The sequence below is a fragment of the Cyprinus carpio genome, chromosome A16 (assembly GCF_018340385.1).
Source record: "Cyprinus carpio isolate SPL01 chromosome A16, ASM1834038v1, whole genome shotgun sequence".
Lineage (NCBI taxonomy): Eukaryota > Metazoa > Chordata > Actinopteri > Cypriniformes > Cyprinidae > Cyprinus > Cyprinus carpio.
In genome coordinates, this window is record NC_056587.1 from 5665852 (window position 1) to 5684980 (window position 19129).

General features: G+C 40.0%; 1 protein-coding gene across 1 annotated transcript; it reads right to left on the bottom strand.

The window, feature by feature from the left end:
* Positions 1 to 1913: 1913 nt before the first annotated feature.
* On the bottom strand, positions 1914 to 14169 carry LOC109063194 (tumor necrosis factor receptor superfamily member 16-like). Its single transcript, XM_019080282.2, has 6 exons — positions 13596 to 14169; positions 6864 to 6996; positions 6365 to 6733; positions 4289 to 4508; positions 3958 to 4100; positions 1914 to 3005 (listed from the first exon to the last, which is right to left on the bottom strand). Exons 1-6 carry the CDS (start codon positions 13647 to 13649, stop codon positions 2692 to 2694), a joined length of 1233 nt encoding a protein of 410 aa, XP_018935827.1. The 5' UTR covers positions 13650 to 14169; the 3' UTR covers positions 1914 to 2691.
* Positions 14170 to 19129: the final 4960 nt, after the last annotated feature.

The following is a 19129-nucleotide window of genomic DNA, read 5'->3' on the forward strand; positions in this document are numbered from 1 at the left end:
GTTAAAAGAGACATGTTCCAAACAAGTGAAATTAAACAAGTGAATGGTATTTGAGGCTAAGTGTATCCCATCATGCATCAAGTTTGGGAAATTAATCGTGAGACTTTTTGCCGAGATCTCGCGAGAGGTTATGGAAACCTTTCCAATGTATGTTAAATATGAATAATAATTAGATATTACAATTTGGTAGTAAAACAAAGAGTTGCAGGTTTTGTTGGTGCAAATGAGTAGTGGTGAAATTTATTTTGTACAACATTTACAACTGCTTTTTATCACTTAATTAGAAGCACCACACAATTAAATTGTGTCATCTGTTATAGAGACTTCTGAACAGACATTTAGAAGTTGATTTTAAAATGCAAAGTATTGTTAATAAATATAAATATATGTATGTAAGTGCTTGTTTTTTTATATGAAAGTGTGTGTCATATGGTGTTGTGAAGTTTTAGACACACTTTTGGTGTTTTTGTTCTCTTGAACACTTGGACCAAATACAGGAAATACGTCATATAAGTAGTCAAGTGGTCAAGTGCAAAGACTGCAAGTGTGGGCATTTGTTACCACCAGACCAAGAGTGCACATGACGTATGTTCAACTACAAGAGTGCACGTGACGTATGTTCAACTACAAGAGTGCACGTGACGTATGTTCAACTACAAGAGTGCACGTGACGTATGTTCAACTGGACAAGCCCGAGTGCTTGCATCTGTTTCCGTAAAGTGGCCTGAATGCTAGGTTCTCAATTAAATAAGTATGAATCTTAGTTTTTTTTTTTTTTACATGTATATGTATATAACTGTTATATCTGTAAAATATAACTTGCAGCTGTTATCTTAAAATAGTTATTTCTACCTGATTTATCCCATAAATATTTGGTTTTGTTGGTATAAACATTATACCTACAGGTAAATGTTTTGGGAATAGTGCTTTTTTTATAACAGCTGGTAAATCAGGTAGACAAATACAACAGACAGTTATATAAACATACATATTATACATATACATGTATACCCCTTGTATAAACTAAAGTATTTAGGTTTAATTTAACAATAAGACATATTTTTGATGTGAAACCAATTTACATGTTACCGTTTTTTTAGTGTGTGTTTTTTGGAATGATTTGATGTGCAAAAAAAAAAAAAAAAAAAAAAGTATTTTATTTTTTTTTATGTTTTCATGAATGAGTGAAGAAGTGAATCTGTATAAGCACACTATTGTGATTGCCTGTCATTACATCAGAAAATTCTGACTGCCAATAAACTGCTGTTTTTGGTTGGGTGTTGAGTTGGCATCAACACTATTTTGGCTCTCAAACAGATTTACATTTCTCACAACACGCCCTTTTGCCAAGTTGAGCAATTGGCCCAGAAAAAGAAAACACAACAGCTTCACCCTTCACTTTTAAAGTCAAATGCACACTATTTTTTTAGAGCATGTTGCTTAAATGTACAGGAAGGGAAAGAGGTGTGTGTATTATAATCAAAAGAATGAATCAACAACAAGAGCGTAATAAGACCCAGTGGCTCCAGATTTGACTGTTTGGGTAAATGGTGCAGGAAATGCAAGATATTTCCTGTAATTCCGAGTTCAGATCTTGTTTTCATTGTAACACTGCACCATTATAAATCTTCAGGATCATAAAATACCATTTCTTTGCTCACACAATGTAGTATTTATTTTTTAAAAGATACAAGATACCTATAAATCAATATTTCATTATTAAAAAGGACAAACATAAGTGATAGATATATAACATGAATGTTATTAACAAGAAAAGCATCTCATCAAGTCTCACCCATAACTCAGCACTAACATACAAAATAACTTTAAAACACATACATGATAGAGTAAACCAGCAAAGCACAAACCTGAGCATTCAAACTAAAGGCACCAGACAGTTTTTCTCTCATATAACTCACAAAAACATACCATTGCTTTTAGGTTGCATTGTTGGTTAAAGTGCAAACCAAGCACTAGTGTGAATGAGACATATTTTGTAAAAGAGAATCATTCGCTCAGGCAACTTGACCGTGTATCTGTATATTTCCAAATATACAACTCCCTCGTGCCGCCCATTTAGTGGTTTTCCTCTCTGCAAACCATAAAACACCTCACAGTGTTACATTGCCTTTGACAAGCCACGGGATTAAAGTTGAATACTCTATCCAGCTTCGGTGTTGACTATTGTTTAAATGGCAGAAGCGCTGAAATATAAACACAAAAGCATGATTAAATCGCATGCATGATGCTTTCTCTGGCACTATGATACGTTCCGCACAAATGGAAAACTGTCATTCACGAGGCCGCAGAAATGTTCACGAAATGTCCACGTCTTGGATACCAACCACAGCTGAAACCACATCCACCCAAAACACTGACCATGAAAATGTTCAGCATGAAAACAGAGTTCGCTTTGACACTACAAAGAGGATAGTATGAAGCATAAACTTGCCATGAATACTGGAGGAAACATCTGTCTTGAGCAGAAAATGTTCTGTGGTGAGGGAACATCTCAAGCTGATGAAACTGAATTTGTAAGTGAAACATTATGTTGAATTAAAAACGTTATTTCCAATTCTGCTCTTCAAAGTCTTAGTGCAAGGCATTAAAAAATGACTCAGTTGATGCTCTTCCTCTTTGATTTAGTGTCTCTTTCACGTTCATGAAGGCGTAAGAAACATATTCAAGTATTCAGACCACTGACACTCCTTGAGAGGAGGCGGTGAGGGCACTGATGATGTCCGGCCGTTCAATGCGTGCGAGAGCGGAGCAGAGCAGGCCCAATGTGGAGCCTTCCTGTTGGGCCCAATCAGTTAAGAGGGTGTGGATAGGGTCCTGGCCTCGTCCAAAGACATCCACGCGGTCCTCTTCATAACCAAGTGCGGCTGCCAGCTGCCTCCAGCTTCGATTATCCCCCTCTGTGAGAAGCCCCTCTACCTCATCCTTCCTGTGGGGCGGCAGGTTCACAAAAAGCCTTGTGTCCTGTTTGCTGTCTCGTTTACTGCCTGCCGAGAATATGAGAAAGGGAAGAAATAATTACTAATCAACCATTTACACTAAGGCAACCTACAATACACCATGAGTGACAATACTCCAAACTTTCAACACAACCGGTGTAGTGCAATTCACAAACAAATGACTCTTACGAACCGATTCTTTTTTATAAATCAAAACACACAGCACAACCAATGTAGCCAGATTCCTGAAATGAATGACTTATGAACCACTTATGAATCAAAAACATATAATGTGACCAAGGTAGCGCGATTCTCCAAATTAATGATAGAACAAATGACTCTTATGAGCCAGTTCTTTTAATGAACAGTTTAAAAAGATGAATGAATGGAACAATTGACTCTTACAAGTCAGTTCTTTTAAAGGAACAGTTCAAAAATACAAATCACTCATATGAGCCCGTTCTATTAATAACCAGTTCAAAAAGACAGTTTAATAGCACAAATGACTCTTATGAGCCAGTTTTTTAATGAACATTTAAAAAAGACAAATGAATGGGAAAAATTGTGCTTATGAGTCGGTTCGGTTCTTTTAATAAACAATTCAAAAAGATGAATTAATAGTACAAATTACTCATATGAGCGTTTCTTTTAATGACAAGCTCAAAAAGTTGATGAATAGTACAAATTACTCTTATGAATCAGTACTTTTAATGAACAGTTCAAAAAGACAAATGAACAAAACAAATGACTCTTATGAGCCATTTTTTAATGAACAGTTAAAAATGATGAATGAATGGTACAAATGATGCTTATGAGATGGTTCTTTAAATGAACAGTTAAAAAAGATGAATGAATTGAACAAATGACTCTTAAGAGCTAGTTCTTTAAATGAACAGTTAAAAAAGACAAATGAATGGTAGAAATCGCTCTTATGATGGGTAAATCTGTATGGATTCCCAGCCCCAGACATGGTATCTGTGTTCAAGCCGTTCTCTCATACCTTTGCTAGGCTGGCTTTCCTGAAGGCAGTGAGAGTCCAGGAACACGCCACTGTCGCTGTGTAATTTCTCCCCTTCCCCGGCATTATTCAGCTCGCCAACCCGTGCTTTGACCAAAGCCTGCTTCTGCTGACATGACTTCCAGCTGGACACATATCAAATCACACGTTTATCATCAAATAAAAAACAACGAGAATAATATTTCACTTCACAGACACATTATGGCATTCCATATCTTACATACAGTACACAAGTAGAATGAATTTGTCTGTAAATCATGTGCACAACCTCTTAAAGCATATTTTTCTTCTTTAAATTGCTGCACGGTCTCACCATTTGTAGGCGACGTATAGCAGGAGACCGAGCACCACTGCAGCCAGTACAGACACGTAGACAAGGATGTTGTTGTTGTTAGCCCCTTGGTCCTGTGGAGTGAGTCGAGGGGATTCAGACCCTGGTGCCGGGCTGCTCCTGTTCTCTGTTTCCTCATTCAGAGTTGGCCATCGGGGGTATTCAGAACCAGTTGGACGGAACAGGATGTTGAGGTCTTTTACTGAAAAAAATAAATAAATAAAGTAACATAATTGGTCATTTGAGTTTGTAGTTGTGCTTTATAAATTCAAACTCATTAGAATCACATTAGTTCTGACTAGACATATGAAGCACACTCAAGTACACCCTGAAGCACTTAAGCACCTAGAAAAAAGGAAATGCTCTTTTTAACCTTCACATGAAACCCACATCTGACACACATCTGCTGTGGGTCTGATTAACACATCATCAGTGGGTGCAGGCACAGCTGACAGACTAAATGCCAGATCAAAATGTTGAACAGTGTGGAATGGTCAAGAGGATTCATACCCCCACCCTTGATCCTGAAATAGATCATGCAGGCCACCCCACACACACTATCACACAGATGCGTGCATTCTTTTTTCCACTCACTCTCTCACACACCCCACAGGCTGCGTGTGCATCAAACACTCGGTGTGGCTGCCCTGACCTAAGGTCAGCAGGTCGAGTGCTCTAACTGGTGAACAGAGGGCAACGCGGGATGTGACCCACTAGCCAGCTGCTTAAAACACCTCAGGGCGAATCCATTAAAGATGTGGCACCTTTTAAAAGACTGAAAAAGACTTTTGATTGTATAGAGATTAGACTATCTATGTAAAGTGTTTATCTTCTTAATCTGATCATGACTGGATTGTTGCTAAACTCACTGAAGAATAAGAAGAACATTTGAAGTCAAAGCGAGGGCTGTATTTTCTTAAAAGCTTCTCTCTGACTGATCACAGGTGTCTGCCACATGTTAACAAGCTAACCTTACACACTCTCAGATCCATAAATGTTATTATATATAGCTTGGCACAAACTTCATCCAAGACACACATGCATCTCGGGTTACGTTCACATAGTCAGTGTTTGGAACTGCCAACCATATTTACTAACAGGTGTGTCAAATCAAATAAAGACAAATAATAGGGCCCAAGATACAGAAATGGAAACTTCTTTTCAAACTCTAGTTCAAAAAGCGTGGGCCAAGTTCTGAGAAATAAATGTATGCTTTTTATTCATCTGGGTTTTTAAAACATACGATTTTTAACAAGCTTACATTTAATGAGTAAACAATTATGAATAATTTCTCTTTACACCTTGAATAGTGTACACATTAATAATTATTTTCAGAAATGTTTTAAAATCAATCATATATATATATATATATATATATATATATATATTTATATTTATATTTTTTTGTGTGTGTGTGTGTGTATATAATGGTTTTCTTTGTGTGTGTGTGTGTGTGTGTGTGTGTGTGTGTGTGTGTGTAATATAAATGTTTTCAGACAAACTTTTTAAAATATTTATAATATTTCAAACTCAACTGTTTCACAGCTGTTTTTCATAAGAAATAAAAGATTAAGCCGATTTACTAATGTTTCCTTTTTTAAAATATCATCCCTTTAATAAAGCTATAAATAGCTACAATAAAAAGTTATAATAAAAATTGTGATTTAAAATCTGATTTTCATTCATTCATTCATTTAAAAAGCTCCAGGTTTGCTGTAATTGTTTGTAGGGCTGCATCACTTGGCCAAAATGTTGTGATTATTTATCAGTATGTCTATAAATAATAATAATAATAATAATAATAATAATAATGTTTTATTATTACTGAATAAAACCATGAAACAAAATAAAAAAATATTACTATTGTAATATTTCACTGTAAAATTACAAACAGAGTGTTTTAGAAACACGCAGCGCAAAAATGTAATTATATCACAGCCTTATCAAGATTTTGGTTTTGTTTTGGATAAACACGCCCTACAGTTGTATGCTGCTCCATCATACACCCAAGAGAATGTACATAAACGCACACTAGAATGCAATAACCATTACACTCACCCATGCAGACGGTGTCAAAGTCCGGCTGGCAGGGTCTGATCTCCACCTCGTCATCACTACAGCTTGAGCAGGGCACGCAGGGTTTCCTGTCACTCCTCTCCTTTGAGTAAGTCCCTGGTTTACACCGCTCACATACGGTATTTCCCAGCGGCCCACAGGCCCGAACCACTCCGCTTCCATCCCCACACAAGCTACAGAACGCACACAGCCCACTTGTGCCGTTATCATCCCGCAACAGGAAGAAATGTTCACCGCAGTCACAATGGGTATCCTGAGTGGGCGTGCAGCGTGCCAGTTCAGGAATGCCGGTGGGGCAGCGGGTGCAAGGACGACAAGCTGAAAGATTCTCAGAGTCTGAGAACGACACACCTAGAAGAGATTTAAAGTGATTTTTATAAATAATACGGAAATAAACATTGGAAAAACAACAATATTCTATAAGCTAGGCATTTATTCAAATTAAAAATGAAAACTTAGGCTATGTTTTGAAAACACTCACCATCTTGACACGGCTGACACTTGGTGTCTTCCTGACCACAGCTCTTTGCCAAACCAGTGCCCGCAGCACACATGCTGCAACATTCTCCTGTTTTTGTAAACTGCTCGCTGGTGCAGACCTTACCAAATGCCACCTGCAAAACACACAAGTACATGTCAAATTCATATGAATGTTAATAATTCTATGCAATTTGTAGCAATTTTGCTCTTAGTAACCTAAAAGACAATACTAGCACACAGAATGACTTTTAAGAGTTTTCTATCCCTCTCAGTCTCAATATATAACAGAAATATGAAGTATAATATACTTGTCAAAATAAAATAAAAAAACGCCAAATATCAAAAGTTTGTCTTTTAATGGCATAAAAGACTTTTAATAACAAAAGTATTGAAAATGTATAATTTAACTTACAAAGTAGTGAAAAAACATTCAAATATTCCATTTAATGTCAAAGAACTTTACATAAATAGGTTTATAAATAAGTTTTAGTTTTCTGTTGTTGTCTGGTTGTAGTAAAACTTCTACAGATGTAGCAGAAAACATTGTGTCTGTGTCATGTTTACATTTTCTTCTATCACTGGCCATTGAGCTTGAAATCAGGATTAGGCATAAAATAATGTCATACATGTTCAAATCGGCTGAGAATTGTACAAATAGTTGTATAATTGTTTTTTTCTGGTGATTAAGGAAAAATATAAGACTTCTTCAACTCACAAATGGTTGTCGAAAAACAAAAATGCTCTGAAATGCACGTCATATTTTATGAGAAAGGGTGACATGCTACAGCAAAACAAAAACTATTTTTGGAATCCGCACCCTAAAATGAATAAGAAACAAGTATTGGATTTCATGATGCGGGGGGGGTGTTATAGGTAAAAATTACAGAGTTCTAAACAATGTAAGTCTGATACACATTCAAAAAGAACCACAGCTTTTAATTTGGAGGAGAACTTGCCATATCAAGTAGTCCACACATTGACATATGTGGGACACTATGTTCTAACACACACACATTTCCCTGTGATTTTGCATTAAATGGGGTTTCGGCATTTTAATTGCACTGTGTTTCCTGTGAGAGCCTGAAGTGAGTTTCAAGAGTCCTTGTGACTTCACCACTCCAATTTGGGTCTAAATAGTGACTGAGTGTAACAACACACCCTTTCACACAACTTTAACAAAACAAAATCATAAATGAGTGAGGCAGACCATCATTAAGGGATGTTTAAAAAGACTCCTTGTTCATGGAAATGGAACATTATGTGTATTAGCACCCATTTCAAACAGCAGTGGGGACACCGGTGCAGCTGGAAACCTCAGGGGAGGGTGTGATGTGTGTGTGTGTGTGTGTGTGTCGTCCCCCTCAGCTCTGCAGGTGTGACAGAGGAGGTCAGTTCTGCGGCATCTTAAACATGCATATGTTTAGGAAAATTACCCATCACACACCCACTCCGCTTCACAACTGCCCCCTGGGGCTCTGACAAGAGCCAACAGATGCCTAACATGTAAAGCTCCTCCAAAGAGGCAAAGCAAAACCCATGCAGCCTCTCTGATCTCTGTTGGGACGAGAGCGTGTGTAAACCTGTTGAACGAATGCACAAGCTCATAATCTCATAGAAACACTAATGCACATTTGTACACAGCTGCCCACAAGGCAACAACCTTCACTTTGTAAGTAAAAAGAGCAGCTTCTTTCTGCATTTCAGCCACACCAGCTTGCTGAGTTGAGCAACTAAATATTCAATAATGCAAGGGACCAAATTTAAACATTTAAGAATCTGCCATGTAAAAAGCCCATATTGAAAGACCACAATCTTTAATAGTAATAAATACATTAGTTAATACATTATATACATCAAAAGTCAGTTTTGGTTCAGTAAGATTGTTGTTTTGAAAGAAATTAATAATTTTATTCAGCAAGGATGCATTAAATTAACCAAAAGTAAAGTTAAGGCATTCATAATGTTACAGAAGATTTCATGTTTCAAATAAATGCTGTTCTTTTGAGCTTTCTATTCATCAAAGAATCCTAAAATAAATGAATCATGGTTTTCTACAAAAATATTAAGCAGCACAACTCTTTTCAACACTGATAGTGATAAAAATGTTTCTAGAGCATCAAATCGGCATATTAGAATGATTTCTGAAGGATCATGTGACACTGAAGACTGGAGTAATGATGCTGAAAATTCAGCTTTGCATCACAGAAAGAAGTTACAACATCCTCAATAACAATATCTCACCATATAATTTGTACCTAGGTCTAGCTAAATAGTATGTACAAAGTGTAAACAAATGATATATCACCTACAAACATTTGGGTAGAGGCAGGAATGTGAAAAGCAATAAATTCCCGTATTGCGGTAAAACCGCAACCTGAAAAAAAAAAAAAAAAAAGGAGGGCTGCGGGGCGCTAGACGTACAGCTACAGACACTGTAGCGCTCATATACGGGCTAAGTGCTGATTGTCCGCCAAAGACAAGAGGGTTGAGTGGGAATCCAGGGCTTCCTCCTGCAAAATACCTTCATGATCTCTGAGCTACACGAATTCCTCTTGGGGGGCGGAGAGTAGATGTTTTTTCTTTTTTTTCCCCAAGTAAGTCAGCCAGATTCGTTTTTTTTTTAATACTGTATATAATATAGGAATTATATTTTAATATGATTTATATTTTATCGTTACCCTTGTCATGTTTAGCTATATTAATATTTATATAGATATACGTTGTGCGCTTTTTTTGTCTCAGTGGTTAATGAAGGCTATTTAACGAAGGCATATAAGAGTAATAAAATATGTAGACATGATAGGCTAAATTATATATAAATATTTAAAAATCTATAATATATAAATATTATTTATATTATATTTTTACATATTTATATTAACTTAGCCTATATCTCGTGTGCGCTTTGGTCTCAGTGTGGTGTCAAGGCTATAATTTAACGAATGCTATTTAATTTAACAAAGTGTCGCTGCTCACACTATTGGTTGTTTTTTACTTATAAATAAGATTAAATATAAATAATCTTATAAGTTAAAAAAAAACAATGACGGTATTGTGAGCAGCGAACACTTTGTTAAAAATTAAATAGCATTCCGTTAAATGTACAGCCTTGTTTACATTAAATACACACTAGACCAAAGCGGCACACGAAGAGCTTATAGCGGGGGCCTAAGTTAATATATAAATATGTAAAAATATATAATATAAATAATATTCATATATTATAGATTTGTAAATATTTATATTAATTTAGCCTATATGTCTGACATATTTATATATTATAACATATAAATGTTTTTTGTTTCGATGGATAGTAGCTTAAATGCGCAATTGTCGGCTGCGCAACCACGTGAGAAATTGTGTTAAGCAGAATAAGCAAGTCAATTAAAAACTGACGGTCCGCGTTTTTTTTGGCTTTCTCATGAGTCATCCGCCTGTATTTTATGCTTTGTAAAATGAAATGAAATTCAATATATAGGCTACAAGACATTACCAGGTACTCTAGGGCTAATAGTCAATACAAATTGAATGCTATTAGCCTATAGAGGTGCAAAGATACATTTTTTAATCTAGATTAATCTCACTGTAATCTTGGAATTAATCTAGATTAAAATGGCTCATTTGAATTCTGCCGAAGGCATTCAGATGTGCAGGCCAAACGGTGATGACCGGTTACAGGTTTAGACCCGCGGTAGGCGTCACGTGACCGCGGTATTGCGGTAATGCGGTAACCGTCCAGACACTCCGAGGAAGGGAGGGCGCGGGGCATAAAGACTATTGACACAAAACATCTTTGATCTACCCAAACATCTCGTTCCCTCCTCCGAGGGACAATGTCAGTCTTGATGCCATATTTACCGTTGACCGCTTTTTACAATGTAGTTGCTGTAATGTTGCTGAATGATGGGATCTTTCGTAAAGACACAGCTTACCCAAAAATGAAAATTAACTTGTACATACAATGAAAGTCAGAAGAGTCCAAAACCATTTCAAAATATGTCTTGTGTGATCCACAGAAGAAACAAAGCTAAGTTTGGAATGACATGAAAGTGAGTAAATGATCACAGAATTTCTATTTTGGGTAAACTATCCCTTTAAGGCAAGACACTACAGTACAGACATGAAAAAAAAAAAAAAATTCATGCTCTGGTTAGTTTTGAGATTTTGGCATATTTTGCTTTTATAACTTGTTTTATTTCATGTCTTGTTGAATTAAAAATAGTTGAAAGTAATTTTATTAATAATTTTATTACACTTTATTTATTTGCATCTGTTCCAATTACAATATATATTTATTAAAGGCAGTATTCGCAAAATGAATACAGAGGGGTTTGTTCATACATGATTCGCCTGATTTTATCCCTAAAAGTGATTTTTTTTCTGGCTGATGACAATATTTTACTGATTTATGGAGTGTTCAAATAAAATATCCAAAATATCCTGTAAAAGCTCTAATATGTCAACAAATGAAACAAGAATTTTGCTTTATCCAATCTTCAGGTTTCTGTTCTGGAAAATGTATGCAAATCAGTGCATATTTATTTATACAATGCCATTATTGTAACATTTCAGAAAACTTACAAAAAACTTAATGTTATGTCAACTAGGGAAGTATGTTGATATCTATTAGTCATTTATATTTATGTATTTTTTTACCCTACTCACCTGGGTTGTCTTGCCTTAAGTCTAGTGCTGTAAAATATAATAAATGAGCATATGATTGAGTTTGGTAAGAGAATGATGAGAACATGAAAGGTTCCATGAGCCCCAGGAGGCAACAGTGATTGACCCCTCACCCCCACCAACCAAACATACAACCACAGACATCCACTGAGATTGAGCTAGAGACTGACCCTATCTTATCTCACTGCAGCCAACAGCAGCAGAATCTACATTTCACAAAAGAGTCAGAACACATTAAACAGCAGGCTAAACATGGCCTCTGGCCTGTAGAACTTCAAGATCATTTACAAAAGTGTCAGTTTGCCGCCGGAGACAGTGGGCTTCTCTATCAAAATGAGCAGAGAACAAGAGAGAGGGAACAGGGAAGTAAAAAAAAAACCGAGGTTGTGAGTTCAAGAGGAAACTGCGATTCTGCCCCCACCGAAAGAAGTAAAGTGATGTGGCTAAATGGAAAGTCAAATTACTGAGCTGCAAATTCTACTTCGTTGCTCTCCACAGACCAAGAGAAAATGGTGATAATTACAATGCTCCAAATATCCCGGGTCCCAGCAGTACTTAAGCTGTGGTTGCCTATCAACCAACAGACATGGGGGGGGGGGGTCTGCCCACAGACTGTTTGAACACACCATGAGACATGGATCTGGAGCAGGCCAGTAGCATTTAATGCACCACTGACCTAAAAAGAGTGCCGAATCATCAAGCAAAAATGTTCATCGTTTGCATTTTGTGTTACAAGTGTGTAACTGTCAGAACAGATAAACCAGTTGTTTTATGATTAACTGTTTTCATTTGGAGTGACAAAGCAGCCTTTTATTTTGGTGTTCGGTTTAACTGGAATATATCACAAGGCCATTTGGCTCTGTGTTGACATCTGCAGGGCGTATTTCTTGGAGCATAATTTATCATTTGGAAAACATGATGAGATATATCTTTCCATTTGGCTGCAAAAAAACTTAAACGCACAATCTATACTCGCTGTGAACAAAAGGAGGATATTACACTGAATAAGTGTGATAATAAACACCAAAGTTGAGCTATCCATGTCCTAAGAGACAAAGGGTGTTACATTCCTGTCTTTGATTACTTTACTTTTTTGCCAGGCAATATCCGGCATTTATTATAAACTAAGGAAAAGGAACATATAATCCACACAAGTACCAGAAAAAAAAAAAAAAAAAAAAAAAAAAAAAACCTTGCAAAAAACTGCAACTCTATACTGAATCCCAGACTAATATGCAAGTTCTGAACGGGGAGTGTTATAACACAGTTGAGTTGTAACACCTTCAGTTTAACCAGAAACAAGCTTTTGAAGTAAGAAAGTAAACTTTTATGTCAGATTTATTTAATTTTTGAATATGTTAAAGAATGCTAAATGAAAGCGGTTTCATCTGAATCAGGTTTTTCTGATTAATGTGATACTTGTAACACTTGTAACACTATCCAATGTATTTCTATATGCTACACTTGCCAAAATAGTGTCTCGGTCTGTTATGTTTTAATAGACATTAGCTTATGTTTATATTTGTTTCAGAATTTGACTTTTTTTTTATTAAAATGTCCTACATCTCTAAGTTAATTTGTTTGAAATGAAATGAGGGTGACTGTTTAATTATTTTGAACAAGTAAATGTGATTACCACAATAAACTTTATTAGTGTTACAAAGAGTAGGTTGCAACAACAGCACACTTTTTGTACTTTACATTAAAAGACATTAAATTAATAAATTGTCAAATCCACTAATTAAGTGGATTTCTAAAGTACTTCAGTACTTTAGAAGCAGATGTACTATATACTACAGAATATTATATCAAAATGTGTGATACATAGCTAGAATAAATAAATAAATACTTTACAGATGTTAAAGCAAAAAGTGTTACAAACTCCCTGGGCTGCTGTAACAGTTACTAAAAAAAAAAAGTAACTGGAAAGACTCAGTAACGTTGGAACAGAGAAAATATGTGTTTACAGCCATCCAAACTCAAATAAAAAACTAAACGAGTTTACGAGTTTAAATGGCATATAACATTGTAAAGCTGAATAATAACTCACCTTTACGGCCAAGATACACAAACAGAGTTGAAGTGCTGCCATTGCTCCCTTCATCTTCAGGACTTTTCCTCAGTGTTTGAGATTTAAAGCAACGAGTCTCTTGCGCTCAAAACCTACTGAAGTTCATAACCACAAAGCATACACAGAAGACATCTACAGCCCCTGTCCAAAGTGTTCGGCACTCTCTTCCATATATATGAAAAGTCTTCTTCTCACACAAGTGTTTTTTTTCTTCGATACTTCCAGTGGAAATCTGTATGAATAGTTGTTACAGCAAATACGGATAATCCTCGTATGACGCTTTAAAACATTAATACATCATCTCTCTTCTTTCTCCAAAGACAAATCTGCTAATTAGTGCTGATCCTTCTTCATTGTTCAATTTCAGTTTAGGTGAGCTTTATTGGCACGACAAAAACTGTACATTTGTAATGCCAAAGCGGTTGCAGCTGGGCTGTTTACAAATAGTGCACATATGTATTAACAGAAAGAAAAAGAAAAATAGTAATAATAAAAATATATAAAAAGTATTAAGCACACTGTTACTGTTCCAACGCAGCTGTTGACTGAATGTCTTTTGCTGAAGGGGATGGACATAAATCCCAGATACACGCGCGCGTGATTCACTGGAGCTCTGTGATTGGACAAACTGGCGGGAGGTGGAGGGAAGCTCTGAACATGCTATTCTTGTGGGAAAATAATTCTGTATAATAGTGCTTATTTATTACATGGCCATATCAGCAATACAAAAGACCAGTGTTACACAAATATTTTTTAAATATTTTATTGGCAGTTTTTTTTCTTTTCATTTAAAATAGCCTATGTGTATTACAATAACTGTAGTAACACTGAAATTTTGGACGGACACTGTGGTTACCATGGTTTATTTCTGACCTAAAAATATTAGAACAGATTAAACCCCCATTTTGCCCAGTCGAGACAGTGGCTTGAGTTTTCAGATCTAAGGGGGGTTTTGAGTAACGTCATAAAACTCAGCATGGGTCCAGACTTCAGAGAAAACGTCTCGGTTACTTATGGTAACCCTCATTCCCTGAAGGAGGGAACGGAGACGTCACGTCGGTGACCGACAAATTGGGATATTGCTTCAATAGATCAATCTACTTAGAATGTAAACTAAACGAGCCAATGCACATTGGCATGCAATTATTGCATCCAGCTGCCGCTGATCACAGCGTGAGTATAATAAGGCAGCAGGTGCAATGTATACCAGGCGGCTCAGCGGTGGTACAGCAACCGTGGCGACGGGACATTAAATGTAGGTTGGTTTTTTGAGGGAAGGTGGGAATTCGTCGGTCGTCACACTCAAAGATTTTTGTTATTCAGTCTCGACGTCACGTCTGTGACCGACGAATTGGGATCCCTACCAAAGCGCCATGGGTGCTGCCCCTTCCAGTGCCCTGTGCGAGCCGCCTGCGCCTCTATTTGGTGCAGGTCGGGGCTCGGATCAAGTAGTTCCACTCACCACTGTCAAAGCACTATCACTGGGTGAGATTAGATAACACTGGGAAAACGTACCCATTCCACTTGTAACAGGGATGCTGCGGAAGCCCTATCCTTCCCGAAGGAGTTTTTGGAAGCAAATACACATATAGCATCCGTTTAGGTGTAAATGGTGAAATTTGAGATGATTAAAACCCTCTTGGGAAGGCAGAAGTCTGCTGGGGAAACACGGGCTCTAAGGCTATACTGTGGACTATACACATACGAGTACCGCTTAGGTCTCAATATGGAATCCAGCCTTCCATGGTTCTCACGGATTCATCATGAAGGCCTGGTGCCAGATGTTCCACCGCATCCAGCTGCCTAGGGTGATGGAGGATCTCAACAGGGTCTACAGTACAGACACTTTGGAGCAGTTTTAGCAAGCCGACACTAACCGGGGCCTCTCGGAGCCACTACCCATTTGAGGTGAGAACACAGGATGATACCAGCTCTAGACGAAGGCTATATAATCTAGCGAACATGTTAGGGGTCGCCCAGCCTGCAGCACTACAAATATATGTCAGCGAGGCGCCACGAGCCAGCGCCCAGGAGGAAGCAATACTTCTAGTTGAGTGAGCTCGCAACCTGGATGGGCAGGGCACACCCTGTGCCTGATAAGCCAGGGTTATGGCATCCACAATCCAGTGGGCCATCCTCTGCTTAGAGATGGCATTCCCCTTCTGCTGGCCTCCGTAACAGACAAAGAGCTGGTCTGAGGTCCTGAAGCTTTGTGTCCGGTCTACATAGCATCTCAATGCTCGGGCGGTACAGAGCAAAGCCAGGGCTGGGTCTGCCTCCTCCAGGGGCAGCGCTTGCAGGTTCACCACATGGTCTTTGAAGGGTGTAGTGGGAACCTTGGGCACATAGCCGGGCCAGGGCCTCAGGATTACCTGGGAGTCAGCCGGCCCAAACTATAGGCACGAATCGTCGACTGAAAATGCATACAGGTCCCCTACCTTCTTGATGGAGGCCAGTGCAAGCATGAGCAGAGTTTTCAGTTAAAGAAACTTTAGCTCAACTGAATGCAAAGGCCTGAATAGGCCCTGCTGTAGTGATTTTAGCACTAGAGTCAGGTACCAAGAGGGTATAGAGGGGGGCCGGGAAGGATTTAACCTCCTAGGCCCCTCTAAGGAACCCGATGAAGAGGTCATGCTTACCTAAAGACTTCCCATTCATGGGGTCATGGTACGCAGCAATAGCGGCAACCTGGACTTTGACGGTGGAGGGAGACAGCCTTCGCTCCAGCCCTTGCTGCAGAAAGGAAAGTACGACCGCAATCTGGCATCTTTGGGGGTCTTCTCAGTGAGAAGAACACCACTCGATGAACCGGTTCCACTCTATGAATGGGTCTGTGGCCCGGAAGGATCGACACATGAAAGTACGTGTCCTTCAGGTCAATTGCTGCAAACCAATCTCGGGGACGGATGCACCCGAAGATGCTTTTCTGCATAAACATCTTGAACAGTAGCCGATGAAGAACCCCGTTCAAAACTCGCAGATCCAAGATTGGCCATAACTCACCAACTTTCTTGGGTACACTGAAGTAAGGGCTGTAAAACCCTGACCTCATATCTGGAGGGACTGGCTCAATCGCATACTTCGCCAGAAGGACTGCAATCTCTACCCACAGAACAGGGGCATGGGACGCTTTCACTGTAGTGAAGCGGATACCGCTGAACTTGGGGGGATGCTGGGTGAACTGAATCGCATAGCCAAGGCTGATGGTCCACAGAAGCCAGCGAGATGAGCTGGGTAGCGATGACCAGGCACTTAGAAACCATACAAGTGGGACCAGCGGAACCACAGCCATACCCACAGTGGGGCAGCGAGGTGGAACACAGGGACCCAGTTTGGGCGGCTTGTGCACAGGCTGGAGAGGGGTGTGAGTGTGGGGTGCAAGGCTCACCTGGTTCCACAGGTTGGCAGAGGGTGCGTGAGTAGGGCTTCCGTTGATGCTCTCGAACCACCCCCATGCTGCCATCTGGCGAAGGAGGAGGTTGAGTGAGATCCGTCTGCAACTCTCTGTGCCCTCCTGGGACCCAGAAATAAAGTAAACCGCTCTCTCATAGAGATTTCCTGATTCTCCACCCAACCCTCCTCCAGGGGAGGGAGAGGTGCCTTCACCATCCCCCAGAAAGCAGCTACCTCTCTCTGAGTTGCCCGACCCGGGGCCTCTTGCACTTCCGGTCACCGCCAGGTTTGATGGGGGCCAGGATGCGTGGGGTGGCCTGCCTACGCCCAGCTCTATGGCGCGACTTGCTGGAGGCTGCTGTGGATGCAGCACAGGACCGGGGGCGGACACAGGGGCCCGCCCTCTGCGACGAGCAGGTTTCTGGGCAGAAGGTTGGACCAACTCAGTCTGCTCCCCTGGTGCACCTGCAGTAACGCCATAGAGTGTAAGGTGGAAGCAGCTTCCCGTAAGCCATATAGGCACTGCCGGTTAGACCAGACGAATGCCTACAGGCCCAGGAAGGAAGCACCGGGTCTCCCCGTCAGCAGGAGGCAGACTTAGGACACAATTGCATCGCTACTGAGGGTGGTGAGGAAGGAGGAGCCCACCGGCCATTTTCTGGCAGTAAAATGTGCCGTCCATGACCTGGTGAGCTCGTCATGCACTTCTGGGAAGAAAGGCACTGGGGCGGGTCGCTGAGAACCAGTGCGAGCCACCTCAAGAACCCAATCATCCCGCCTCGAGGGCTCGGGACGTGGTGGAGATTTCCACTCTAGATTTTCCATCCTACCCTCTCGGCGGCCCGGGAAAGCATAGCTGTAATCTTTGGATCCGATTCAGGCTTTGCCACCGTCCTGGAGGTTTGCAGCGAGGGGGAGTGTTATTTGTGGAGCTGTTTCTGGGTTTGCCACCACGACATCTAGTCGGGGGGGGGAGGCCCACTGGATATCGCTGGTACGCTCTATGAAGAGGGCCCAGCGCATTCTGTGGGTTTCTCCATGACTCATTACTCATCCACGAAGGCCACCTCAGCATGCTTGATGCCCAGACACATGAGGCAGCGATCGTGACCATCACCCGTTGCCAGGTAATGACCGCACCCAGAAACACACGGGTGAAACGGCATCCTCATAAGGACGATCTGTCGCCTTTACAAAGACGCACCCAATGAAGCTCTTTTAGATAAATTTGTTCTTTAGGAAATGCTCTTTTAGTGCTGAGGCGCATAGGGGAATTGGCCGCTTGCAAAACGACAGGGGGTAGTGCAGCCTGAAGTGCGCAACCCACTCGACTCGGGAATGACCACCACTGAAGCGCCGTCTCACCAACACACAAAGCTTCCGAGAGCATGCTGAACTCGTAGTTCACAGCAGACACAGTTGAGCAGAACGATACTAACGCTTGGCTCCGAACGGCAGCTGGATGCAATAATTGCATGCCAATGTGCATTGGCTCGTTTAGTTCACACTCAAAGTAGATTGGTCTATCAAAGCAATATCCCAGTTTGTCGGTCACCGACGTGACGTCGAGAGTGACCGACTGAAAGGGAACAAATGGAGACTTGACTTTCATTCGATTATAATGGTAATTGAAATTATGAGAATGAAGAAGAAGAATTGGGTTTGGGTGAGATGGTGTTCAATTAATTAGTCGCCGATTCGTTTAGCTTTTTCCTTTCATTCTTGGTGTCAACAGGAATTAATGACTAAATGACAAAATGTGAGTAGGGAACTGCTAGATTTAATATGAGTTTGATGGAAGATGTTTATATGGATTGGAGAGGGGGGCAAAGGATAAGGGAGTTGGGGAGACGAGGGCTTTGTGGTTGTTTGCAGGTTGTTGTGGTTCAGGAACTACCCAACAACGAGTAATTGTCAGGATGTTTTAACCCTCGTCCCTCCCCCTGTTTCTTCTTTTTGGGGGTGAGGGTGGATGACTAGTTCTACTAAGAGCAAGGTGTCAAGCCCTCCTCCCATTGTTAGCCACACAGATCAGAGCACAATTGCCACCATAACCAGCACGTCCCATCTCCTCTCTGCCCCGCTGCATGTAGAGACGGGAAGAGGCGCATTCCAACCCT

Excerpts from the sequence above, each read along its gene's own strand:
- LOC109063194 (XM_019080282.2), bottom strand. The coding sequence starts at position 13,649 with ATGAAGGGAGCAATGGCAGCACTTCAACTCTGTTTGTGTATCTTGGCC. Across the intron at positions 4,509-6,364 it reads CTTTGACACCGTCTGCATGG|TAAAAGACCTCAACATCCTG; the intron begins GTGAGTGTAATG and ends TATTTTTTTCAG. Across the intron at positions 3,006-3,957 it reads GGAAAGCCAGCCTAGCAAAG|GCAGTAAACGAGACAGCAAA; the intron begins GTATGAGAGAAC and ends TATTCTCGGCAG.